Source organism: Perca fluviatilis, chromosome 17, assembly GCF_010015445.1.
Source record: "Perca fluviatilis chromosome 17, GENO_Pfluv_1.0, whole genome shotgun sequence".
Classification (NCBI taxonomy): Eukaryota; Metazoa; Chordata; class Actinopteri; order Perciformes; family Percidae; genus Perca; species Perca fluviatilis.
This window is the reverse complement of record NC_053128.1, coordinates 15,059,707-15,072,843: the sequence shown is the minus strand read 5'-3', so window position 1 is coordinate 15,072,843 and position 13,137 is coordinate 15,059,707. Positions and strand designations below refer to the sequence as shown.

The 13,137-nt window shown below is 38.8% G+C and overlaps 1 protein-coding gene across 1 annotated transcript in view; it reads right to left on the bottom strand.

The window, feature by feature from the left end:
* Nucleotides 1-9,276: 9,276 nt before the first annotated feature.
* LOC120544904 (matrix metalloproteinase-17-like) overlaps nucleotides 9,277-13,137 on the bottom strand; it is a 73,444-nt gene continuing 69,583 nt past the window's right edge. Inside the window, exon 10 of the mRNA XM_039778770.1 lies at nucleotides 9,277-10,867. Coding sequence (XP_039634704.1) covers nucleotides 10,542-10,867 — 326 coding nt within the window. The 3' untranslated portion in view covers nucleotides 9,277-10,541. The remainder of the gene's footprint in view (nucleotides 10,868-13,137) is intronic.

The window sequence follows — 13,137 nt, the reverse complement described above, 5'->3', positions numbered from 1 at the left end:
TCAGGCTTGAAGATGGAATTCAGTCTGTTCCAGCCCGCGGCATGTGTCACCTCTGCAAATATGCTACAAAGTCAAATTTGTGTAGAAAAAGACATCACTAACATCTGCTTCTGCTAATGGTATTTCAGCATGATTGGGCAGTGCTGTAATGGGAATGCAAATTAAGTATTGTCAACATTTTGCATTGGACTAAAGGCCATTTGCTTTCACAGTTTTATCCGGTCATTTGCAATGATTAAAATAGTAAAGTGAACTGCAGATCACCAGAAATCAGATATGGGTTAGATGTGAGTAAAATTTCTCCTGCGTTACATTCGTTGTGTGTCACGTTGCTGTAATGCAACAGTGCTGCTGCAGTAAAAATAACTCATGGCACAGGAAATGTTGTGGTTTCAACAGTTTCGAAAAGTCAATCGGAGCTGCAGCTAAAAGATGCAGTGCATGACCAGTGCATGTGGAAGCTCGGAGACGTGGCTCTGTGATCTGTACACCGCTTCAGGTAAAGTGGTATGGTGAGTGGCTGAGTTGTGTGGGATGAATAATCTCAGGTACTTCCCCAAACAAGTCATTTTAAATCCAGGGACAAGGAGGTGTGTGTGTTTGTGTGGGGTGGGCGGAAACAATCTCCTCCAGCATCTCACAAACAGCACCCACAACTGCAGCTAAGATACAGAACTGATAACCGATCTATGCAAAGATAAGAGAGAATCGTGAAGCTGCATTGTGACATCAAAGTTGTTCCAATGATGTTATGTAATAAGGATCACAAAAATAGATCTAGAATGTAGGCCAATATATACTTGATTTTACTTTAGTTTTATGATACAATTAACATATAATACAATTAAAGTATTAATATTTACCATTGTCCCACAACTGTAGAGATGAGGAGAAATGTTTAGAGATCACAATAAAGTTCCACCAAAACTCTTATTTGCCAATACTGCCACCTACTGGATGTTTTCTTTAAAAACTCCAATTGCAGTGAACTAATGATCCATTTACTCATAACTGTATAGATATATTTGGGTCGCTGTCTTGTCTTGTACAACATTGGTAAACTTGTCCTTGTAATCAATTAATACCCAAAATGCAATTCAGCCTTCAGCCTTAACAGTTGTCCATTAACAGTGCCCTGAAAAAGATAAAATCAAACTTTAGGAAGGAAATGTAGCATTTGGTGTTAAAACAGCGCAAGAAGAAGACAAGAGAAAAACAGAATGCAGATATAAAAATGTATAAAATATAGAAATAACAAAAACTAGGCTATGTATATACAGTATTAACCCTAAACCAGTGTGCCCATATGTATGTGCAAAACCTGTAGTGCAGTTTTCTGATCATCCAGATCAAAGAGACATAGTAAATGCAGTATGTTTGTGAGGAAAAATGTATTTATAAAATAAATATAAAATAAAAAATATGTATAGGTGCATTATATACATGTTTATAATATATATATTTCCATTTACGATATAATATATATGATTAGAGAGAGAGCGATAACATGATAATACACAGAAATTGAAAAATAACATTTCAGCCAATACACATTTAATCAAGAAAAATATAAACATATTCAAACAAATTACAGAGGGATTTTAAAAATGCCTGTAATAGGAAGCAGCACTTTCTGCAGACATACCGTAATTCCTCGGTCTGCTGAGCACGCTGACAAATGCAGTTGGGAAAACAAGCTTTTCTGCACCTAATATAATAACGCAAAGTACTCTCTCTGAAGAGGCTTTAACAACACATAATGCTATTTTACAGGAGAAAAATTAATATTAGGAGGAAGGTAATGCAATTGCCAAAAAAGAACTCTCAGGATAAAGACATATTTACATTTATTTAAATTTACTCTTGCACTATTGTTTGAGCATAGAGAGGAGTTTTGTCAGAGGCATGACGAATGAAATTTCTTCCAGCACTAATCATCTGCAAATAACTAACATAGTAATGCTTGAAGTATGCAAATTACACTATTAATTCTCACTTTTGTGATAATATATGATGTGTGGGTTTACTGCAATTGACTTGAAGCTATAGGTCATGTTTCTAAACACAATTGTTTTTTCAATAAAAATTCAAAGACAAATTGACAATATTCAGCTCGATATAATGCTGGCTGAGGAAAATCTCTTGTGATGGTGTTGTATGTATCGATATTACTATATTGTAAGCTGTTGTGTATTCTCATATTTTGTCTTGTGTATTCAAAATGTTAATAACATTCCTAAAACCTACACTGATACATGGAAGATTTTAACATGGAGAAAAATGTGAGTGTGTAAAGTGCTGTAAAGGGCTAATCAAGGGCATCTTAAAACTGTAAGATGTTCATGGAAAGGGAATGACGACTCTTTGACTTTTAGCGTGAAAGGTGTGACAAATTAAAGGGAATTGAAAAGGAATTGATGAAAAGAGACGAGGAGAGGAAAGACAGAAGCTAATGGAACAATTAAATGGAAAAATTAGAGGAGGAAAGGCAAGACAAAGATAAGGGCAAGAGAAAGTGAAGGCAGAGGATGAAAGATGAGGAATAAACCCTAGAGAGAAGGAGAGAACAAACCTTTTGAGACTGGGAGTGGCAGCTCAAGATAAAAAGGTAGACAGAAATCGAAAGGATGTTATTTCATCCTGGAAAAAGACAATGACAAAGAAAAGAGGCCTACAAAGTAAGGATACAGAGTTTAGAGCAAATATGTTTGTTTCAGAAGTTCTAAAGTAGAATATATTTCTCAATAATTAAACGTGAAAGGTCAGACACGCAAGTGGCTGCAGATCTAAGAAAAACTGAAGATGAGGAAGACCCATGGGGACAGACTTTAAGTCAATAAACAGAAGCCCACAGACATATTTAATGAGACAGAGGAGATCAGAGCTGAGACCCCTGCAGATACAGTATGTCTGCTACCTACACTGCACCAGTTGGTAGGGAAACATCTGAAGGAATGTATGAGTGAAACACTGAAAGGGCTTTAACTCGCTTGAACCCAAGTAGTTTATGGTCTATGACATAATCATGGAATATGACTCTAAAATGACTTGGAAAACATTGTGGACTACAACCAAAAGCAGAATACCGATACTATACCTTCACATACAGGTGGTCTAAGCAGATAGAGAGAAGTCTCTAATCAATCATTGGAAAGGGTTAAGTTGAAGCTATTCGAACAATGCATTTTTCAGTTACTGTTTTCACTATGGACTGACTATTAAGTAAAAAAAAAAAACACACTAGTACACACTATTTCTTCCTTAAAGTGAATTAGATTATTAGGATCATGTTTCATCTAACCAGACTCTGCATCGACATCGATTTTTCATCATCCTGCTGGTTCAACAAGTTATGTCAAAATATTATATTTCATCACCAGCAGAGGGGAGCAGAGCGCCAACAAATTCTAAAGGCAAAGATATGTTTGGTACAGTAAGTTTGACATTTCTGCATATTTTCAATGGTTTTAAGAATAAATTCAAATAGCCGTTTCTACACACAATTTTTCAGTATAAGCTAATATTACTATAAAAGCTAAGCCATAATTTCCTTTCACTCATGATGATGATTGCATGCTATGGGCAATTTCGAGTCTGCACAGTAGAATACTTTGCTAATCTATTTCATGAGACAGGAGCGTAAGACAGGGACGAGTAGATCAATCTTGTCTCTAACTTGCAAAAATACATCTATTTGCGACGTTTCTGTGCTAGACCTTTATCAGGCAAATGGTTTGTGACAATAAAAAACATCTTAAATAGGGAGTGGCTGTAAGTCATTAGGACGGCACAAATACCAAACATCAATTTACTGTATGACAATATCTCCCAATATTATACATGAAGCTAAAAAAGTAAAACACTCTGTACACTAACAATCATAAATGGGCCCCAAAATGCTTACATTAGTGTGTAAATCCATATCAAATGAATGTTTAAAGCCCAAAAGGCTAAACTGCATCACATACATCCCCAAATATTGCAGGTTACATTTGTAGATGAACCTGTAGTGATACAGCATAGATAAATACATAGAAACATAAAAAAAAATACATCAAGGCCTCACAAAGTTCCTATGGGCAAACGCTACATCAATGTATGCATAATCACATTTACATCTAACATATCAAGGCTGCATGCATTGAATTAAGTAGGTGCCTGTAAATATTATAATAAGGAGTATGTAACTCACCTGATCAGAAACACCTGCATGTGTTTGGGCTGAGGGAGGACAGTGCAGTAACTAAAGGAAACCCACACAAAAACACCCACATAGAAAGGACCAAATCTAGAATTCAAAGCCAGGAACTTCCTGCTGTGACAACCTGACATTTCCTTGATTTTACATTATTTGAATAAGTCATGAAGAACATAGCTGCTGAAAATTCAGACACATTTACAAGTCAGTGCTGCAGAGCTATTTGCCACCACAACAGGTGGTGCATCTCACAGTTTACGTCCTAACACATCCTCTCAAACATCCCACGACACATAATAAGTTTTGCAGGAAATTGCCCCGGCGGTGAATATTTCAGCTTCAGCGTGGTTCACCTCAGACTGATTGATTGTCTCTGCCTGGCCTACGGGAACCCTGCCATTGATAATGAGTGCAAAGGCATTCAGGTGTCATTTCCGGTTAAAGAAAGGGATCCGTGCCCAGACAACAGTATCTCACATATTTAAATAAATCTACATATTTGTACCATGACCAAACCCACTCCTATCTGACTGAGTGTAGTCATGCTTGCAGAGGGTGTTAGAGAGTTAGATGGTGAGGTTCATAACTCATAAGTATTCCATTTGCATTTATACCTGGATTTGATGTGCTGTACTTGAGGATGATTGGTAGTGTGAGTGTGAAGAATGGACCAGCATGCAGGTGTTTATTTTGCCAGATTAAAACATGTCACAAAAAGGAGAAACATAAACAATTTCATTAGGTTTATCAATTAGGGTCCTATGCTGACAATTAATGAGAAAAAACCTTCACTGTGCACTCCTTCTTTTTCTTCTCAGGCAGGTCAGGGAATTAAAGCCCATCAACAGAAAATGTGTGTGAGCATAAAGACTAAACCCAAGTGAACATCATCACATAAATGTTGATCAGATGAACGAGAGGTATGTCAACCTTCCTATCAGCATACATACCACCACTGGCTCAAGTAATTTACTTATTGGGAGTGGAGAAAATAAGTAAGAGGTTTTACCATCCTTTACAACTTGTAGTGTAGTTTCTACAACTGGGCTGTTGGCGGATTTCTTTGTGATCCAAAAGAGAGCACTCTGGCATCCCGTCTCCTCGCAGCATCTCCCACGGCTCCAACACTGTTCCTTGTCAGGTGTTTAGAGGTCTGTTGATGTGCATTCTGTACATGTGCCAACTTCAGGGGTCCTGCTCCAAGCTCTTTGATGTGTGCGTGAGGACAGGCGAAATGCAAAACGGACAGCCACAACAACAGCTGCTCCTCTCTCCTATGACCACCCCCTCTCGGTCTATGGAGGGCTGTCCTGAAAGCCAAAAGTACATGCACACGCACATGCACACATACACATACACATACACACAGTCACGCACGCATACACATACACACAGTCACATACACACAGTCACGCATGCACGCATGCACACACACACACACACACACACACACACACACACACACACACACACACACACACACACACACACACACACACACACACACACACACACACACACACACACACACAATCATATGCATGTGTCTGCATGGGGTTAGCCAAGCTACCAGCAGTACAAAGAGAGTGTGAGAGTGTCTGATAGAGAGCATGGTTCAGAATTCTTATCACTGCAGAGCACTAACCTCGCCTGTCTGAGGCAAGCTCTCACTCGCTCACTCACACACACACACTCACACACACATGCAGGCACGCACACACACACGCACGCACGCATTCACACACGCACACACACACACACACACACACACAGGCAGGGACTTTGGTTTTTGGCACAGTACTCTCTGCAAGGCTTTTATTATTTTATAATTCCTGATTTAAAGCTTAAATCTGTTTATTACAACTTAATTTTATAGTTTTGAAATTGATTTATATCGGTAACGCTGATCATGTTTGGTGAGATCTGTGAACGTGACAGCATAACTAAAAATAAGTCAGACAGGGGAAGAAATAAGTCAGATTATCAAATTAGGATTTGGAATAGAAACACAGACTGTCTGTTTTAAACATCCATCGCAGTGTTCAGACCAACCTGATACCGACTCTTCCTACTTCAACTTTGACTTTCTGACTTGCGATAGTAGTCCAACAACATAACACCCAGTCATTAAATTATGTGAACAGCATGTGAGCAGAAGCTAAAGATTACACTGATAGGAATAAATATAATGGTTTAGACGACCTGGCTATAACTTGTCTGATCTTGTTGGACCTTAATGTAGCGCTGTCACCCTGTACCCAGGTTACTTTGGTGAGTGTGATGATAGAAATGGTCAAGACTACATATTTCCAATACCTTTTTTTCCTTCCCGATACCAATTCCGATACCTGAACTTGCGTATCGGCCAATACCAGGTACCGATCTGATACCAGCGTGTTAAAAAACACATATATTTTATCATGTTTCAACAGCTGTATACTACTAACCCCGTATGGATGTGATATGATTGCTATTATTGTTGTTAAACTCTTTGTGAAACATGAGCAAACACAAACAATGAATGCCACAGAACTTTCTTTTATCATCCAGTTTGACTCTGTCATAACAGAAAAAGAATAGAAAGAAACTATTTTAAAGTAGATTATATTCGGGGATAAATTACGTGGTATCGGATCGGTGCATAAACTCAAGTACTTGCCGATACTGATACCAGCATTTTAGGCAGAATCAGAGGCTTTTCCGATACTGGTATCGGAACGTATCTAGTCAAACTATTAAAAAAGGCCCAATTTGTAATAAACAGAATTGTCCATTAACAGACCGTATAACAGCTACTGTGGGGAAATATCTTTACTATCTCGCCTGTGGATAATGTACTGCTAAATTGCTTCTATCTCTTTAGAGATGGCATTACATTTTTCGGTTTTGTTCTCTGGCTGCCAGTTCTTCTATTTTCAGTTTGCCTGTGCCGTGTATCTGTCTATTAATCTGTCACTTCCTGTCCATTTGTTTCTCCTCTTACTGTACGCTCTCTTCCTGTTAACCAACCCACTGCAACTTCTCAGCAGCTCCTCCACTCTTGAATATTTTAGTTACAGAGTGATTGATTGGTTGTGCCTGGCCCCATCTGGAGACTAGCAGTGAGAGTGTCATGTGGCAACTATAGGAGAAGCTCTATGAATGATGACACTATTTTAGCATATTCAGTGAAATTGTAGTTTTAAAATGATAACTTTTATCTTCAATAACATTCCATTATTACTAAATTAAACACATTGTTCTGTTGATAGTGTCTTGCCAAACAGGACTTACAGCCTGAAAGTGACCCATCCCTGCTGCATTTGCCTGTGGGTGCAGGTACTCTACTGGTGGCTGCTGAGCCACACAAGTTAATTAATACCACTCGAGTGTGTCAAGAGGAGGGAAGGAAAACTGCTGCTGTTGGCAGAAATGGCGATTGAGTGACTTTTTAAACTTATAAACTTAATTTTACCTCAAAACAGAGTGAAGTTTTTGGGTCTGCATTATTTCGGTATGGATTCATCCGCAGCCTTTGGGTAGAATAAACATCCACAGTAGAACTTGCACCTGCATAGACATGCACATATTGTATTTGTGCCTGTGCATGATTAGGACATTATTTAAGTGTGCAATGTAATTGTATGTAATGTGTCAAATTGTGGTATTGTTGGGTGTTTGCAAGGGCATAAATTCCACTATTACTGCCCCTTCCCCCCACCGTTACAGTTTCAGTTAGATTTGCTCACTTAAATCTATTTAAACAATATCTTCTTACTGTTCAGCTGTTTAAATCCAGATAAAAGAAAAGAGGAGATGATAAAAATCGGAGTCGCCTTAGATTATTATGTGACTCTCACAGCAATTGTCTTAATGAGCAGCAGTGGGTGGTTTGCGAACTTAATTTGCCCCGGGTTTAACCTTTCAGACTACATACAAACTAGTGCCTGACTCTGTGAGAGGCAGACACTGTGCCTGCAGCCTGAGGAGGCTCTACTCAGTGCAGATAAATAGTGTCAACTCCACTGCACGTTTTTGGGTGAAAACAAAAAACAAAATATTTAATCATGATTAAAATGAAAAAAGAAGTAACTAAACTAGCATTTCTTAAATGTGCTGTAGGTAGGATTGCGAAGAGCCAGGACCAAAAAATGTGAACATTGACAACTTCTTAGGCCCCCCCTTTCTGTTGAAGCCCAAAACGGTCTCCTAGGCTCCTCCCCCCACAAGGGAGAATGAATGCGTGTGGATGAGGAGTGATTGACACGCAGTTAGACACCCCCCCTGGCCCTGATTGGTGCATCTGAACAGGGAGCGGTGGAGCAGCCAGATTTTTTTTTAATTACCTGCTTCATGTAGTTCTACTGGAACATAGGGTCAGTTTCAGCAAATATGACAGAAAGTTAGTTTTATTAGTCTTACCTACTGCACCATTAAATGTTAGAAATTGCAGTAAAGAACAGTGCTCCTTTTTAGTGAAGATGCACATTCAATATTTATCATATCATAAAGTAAGAGGTCTCCAACAAGAAAAAAAAACTAAACGTGATTTTAGGCAAGGTTTGGGGTGTAATACAGCCATTTACAGAGCATTCCCATTTTTTCATTAGACTATCATTAATTTGTTAAGCATATGACAAATTTGATGTGTTATTTTCTTGTATATCACCCCCGGTGTGTGTACCACGACTTGACAGGCCTAACATCCAGTTAACTTTGATCTGTGGGTTAGCAGTATCTGAGCTGCTGAATATTTCTGGTATAAGTGGTAATGCCTTTCTGATTCTCTCTCCTTCAGAAGCATACTGTATAATCCTCTGCCAGCAAATGTGTTCATAGAGCAGATTCAGAGGGAGTGTGTGGTGTGATTGACATGATGTGGTTTGCATTCCTGATGAACATCATTGACCATTACACGAGGAAACATTAAGAACACCAGAGAGACGGAGAGCAGCTCCCAGCTGGTGTCTGCAAGCTGTCATGTTACCTTCATCTGTCTTCAAGGCCGGGCTCCTTTTTAATGACGCTAATTACACACTCGCACCCACACAGCCGCAACACTGAGTACTCAAAATAATCTGTCTCCATACACATTTATTTAGCCAATAAAATCATTCAGATTTTAATTTTTCTACAAAAATATTTTACATTAGAAAACACAGCTTAAAATATACACAGTCCACTTGGTTATGCATAAACTGCAGAACATTTTAACTCAAATATATCAGTCTCTAGGTAAATATAACTTTACAGTAAGAATAAATCCAAGGGACGAGTTGTGATTCTTCACAAGGAGCTAGGAGTGATAAAGTCAAAAAACTACTCAAACTCTATGACCTGATCAAAGAATGTAAAATAAACTAATACTACTTCATCTGAATTTGATACATAAGATACAACTAAACCAAGAGCAGGGAATGCTTCTGAACCAGAGGAGCAAATTATGAAATAGTTACGGAATACGTACATGAGCAGCAGTCCCTCACTTGAGTGTGCAGTTGAGGGAAGGAAACCAGTGCTGACAGTCCATCCACCTACTCATCCATCCATCCTTATGACTTACACAGTCACACTGAATGTTAGGTGAATGGAAAGTGTTGGTGGTGCACACAGCATTGAAAAATGACTTTTATAACTTCAAATCCAAATGTTACTCTGGATAATCTACATACTTAGTTGTAAACTGTTTTAATTAGATCTACTTTTGAAAGAGGAAATGCTCCTGATGAGTTCTATGGATTATCCTTTTTGCAAAGGCACAATACTGTGTAGATATCCAAGTGTCATTTTTCTGTGTGATTAACAGCACAAATTTCTTTCACCTCCACTGTATTGGGTGGAGGCAGAAACTATTACATAAAAATAGAACCATCTACATGGCTAGATACCACTAGAAGTAAGTGTGAACATACTGTATGTTTTTTTGGCAATTTTGAACTAATTTTGAGCTAATTTTGGTGAACCGACCAATGTAACAAAGCTTTTGTTGTAATTTCATAAAATAAGCAACAATGTCTGTGTTGGTACATTGCTCACCTTTGCACCTGCCTTCATCCCAGAATGCCTTTAACTTGTCTGCATGTGAGGCATTACAAATAATGGTGCTCTTGGAATACATTTCTATAACCTTCTATAACGTTTGACCATTCAGTAAACAACTTTGTAGGTTGTGTAGGTTGATGCCCATAAGGATGATTACTTTAGCTAGCAGTGCCCACCAAATGACCAAATAAATAACAGCTAAATTAGCACAAAAGGATACAAAAGGATGTAAGAAGAAGAAAATATTCAAATTTTTGCTTCTGCTGAGTGTCCAGCTGGCCCTCAACCAATCAGCTCAAGAACTTTGTCCCATGCTTTGGCATCATAGCAGTTCAGAGCGGAGGGCCAGCAAGAGCGTCCAGAGAGGTGGCAGCAGCCACAGGGGAGAGGGGGAGGGGCGGGCGCCCAAAGGCGAGGCGGTGTCAGAGGTGCAGGAGCACACCTCGTATCCATTCTCTGCGTGGTCTGGGTGATGGTGCACGTTGACTCTCGTCTCCGTGCTTTTGGGCTCTGTGTCCGGAGAGTCCGACTGCATCTGGGTGCACAGCAGCCAGTCTTTAGCGATGAGGCGGGGGTATCCTGCCTCCACCTCCATGTCGCTGCTCGGCACTCGCCAGTACTCCTTTCCCTTGAAGAAATAGGACGAGCCTTCGAAGAGAGAGCAGAGATTTGGTATTAGAACAGAGTGCAATAGTATGTGCTTTAGTATCCACACAAGGTACATAATTGGCTTTGCTCTGATATGTAATACACAAGCAAGGAGAACACATACAACATCAAGTGCCTTAATATCATGAATCACTAATCCACAGTGCAGAGTGTTTATGCTTAGTACTTCCACATTGTTAACATACCCCACGGTATACCTGTTCAAGATGGGGTGGGAATAATTTGAAACAGGGTGGGATTACAAAAGATACATATGAGTGGGTACAGCCTTACATCCATCGTGGAGAAACATATCATTTCATTCAATACACCAGCAGTGCAATCCTACCAGTTTACCCACAGGTGAGTTTTGGAGAGAAAGACTCCAGATCAGTTCTCAAACTAGCATGAATGATTTCCAGAGCATATCATGAGATTTTGAAATTCTTTTCTCCTTCCAAAAACCATCTTAATGTACCATCTATTTCAGACCCTGCTCTTCAATGTTACATAACCATAAACAAAAAGACATGATATTCATTCTTACTCTGTAGAAAATAGCATGAGAAATGCGGTACTGTTCCCTGTTGAAGTGTTTGTGTAACCTCCAGTCACACTCTTACTGATTTTAGTTTTTTCAGACTCAAATCTGCACTTTGCAGAATGCAATCACATACAAATAAAGCTCTTACTGTATTGACACAAGACTAGCCTGAAGTAAAAAAAAAACTAAAAAAACAACAACCCGATTAGCAGTTGGTGCACTTGCTGTGCAGACTGTAGGCTCCATTCTCTCCGTATGAAAATAATAGTTTAGCTGGCAAACGTCAGTGTTACCACTCACCATGTGTAGTGACAAGCTTATATTCTTTGGTTGATGTTAGGTATTATGGGATGACGATGATTTAACTAGGGACTAAACCAAATTTAAGGTGGCAGATGTATCCTGTATATACTTGGATGTTGTAGCCAAGAACTTTTCTGGTCATAGCTGCAAGATTGAGCACCCACTTTGGAAGAGAATGGATAATTGAGCGCCAGCAGGAGAATGCATAAACATTTCTTAAATTAAGAGTCTTTGGAGAGAAGGTGTATTTTGTTTTGCTGTTTAGAGGAGTTGGTTATCAGAATGTCTGAACTGATTCTGCCTTACTGGTATTATTGCTTTTGTTGCATCAAAATTATACTTATACTTTAATGTGCATTTACACATATGTTCTATTTAAAGAATGAACAAGTAAAACTGGCCTGAATTACATACATAAAAGGGGTTTATGTCGTTTTGGGGGTTCTTTGTGCTGGCACAGAACACAGCAACCTCTTTTGGGCATTCTTGACACCATAATTGCACTGTGCCAGCTGATCGTTACTGACACGCCCCCTACTGCGCCTGTTCTTTCACTTCAGGGTACTTAAGTTAATTAGAGTTTCCAAAATACCAAATGGGCATTGGTGGAACAAAATGGAAAAAAATAAACACTGTGTGCTTGTGATGAAAAAAAGCACTTTGTAGGAACAAAGCCTCCCTCCAATATGTGTTACGTGCCATTATGAAAAACAGGTTCATGCCAAATTTAATATCCTATTTAAATTTATATAAATCGACTTCATGGATTGTTTGAACATGTGCTCATATAGGACAAAAAAACAACAGAATTTGGAATTTGGTTCACCAACTTCTGTTTCCTGAGCTCTCAGAAACTAAATTTCTTAACTGGAAGTCCACCACCTCCCACAAGGCTGCTGACTGAGACAAACAAGAGGAGAGAAGTAAACAGGTGATATTATTGCGGCTCATTCAATTTCTCAACTAGTGATTGAAATGAATAAGAGGTGAGAGATAAACAAGTGAAGGAGCTCTAGCAAAGTGAAGAATGTTACTTCGTTGTTAATGGCTTTGGAGCTGTAACTGTGGAGTAAATATTATTCTGGCTTGAATGCTTTACTCACAAAATCTACAGAAAAGAACTTAATCTTATTCTGTCATAAAGGCATGGGCGTAATTTATGGACCATAGGCATATATTGGTAACGCTTTATAATAACTAATGCATGACTCATGATACTGTAATGCAGGATGTATAATGGATTCCTGTTACTCACCATTAACAAATGATCAATCACTATGACTTAATGTGATTAGTTGACACTTAATAAATCATCAGTTAAAGGTGCAGAAGGTAAGACTTATAAAACTAACTTTTTGTCATATTTGCTAAAACTGACCCTATGTTCGAGTAGAAGGGAGGGGCTTAGGAGACAGTTTTGGGC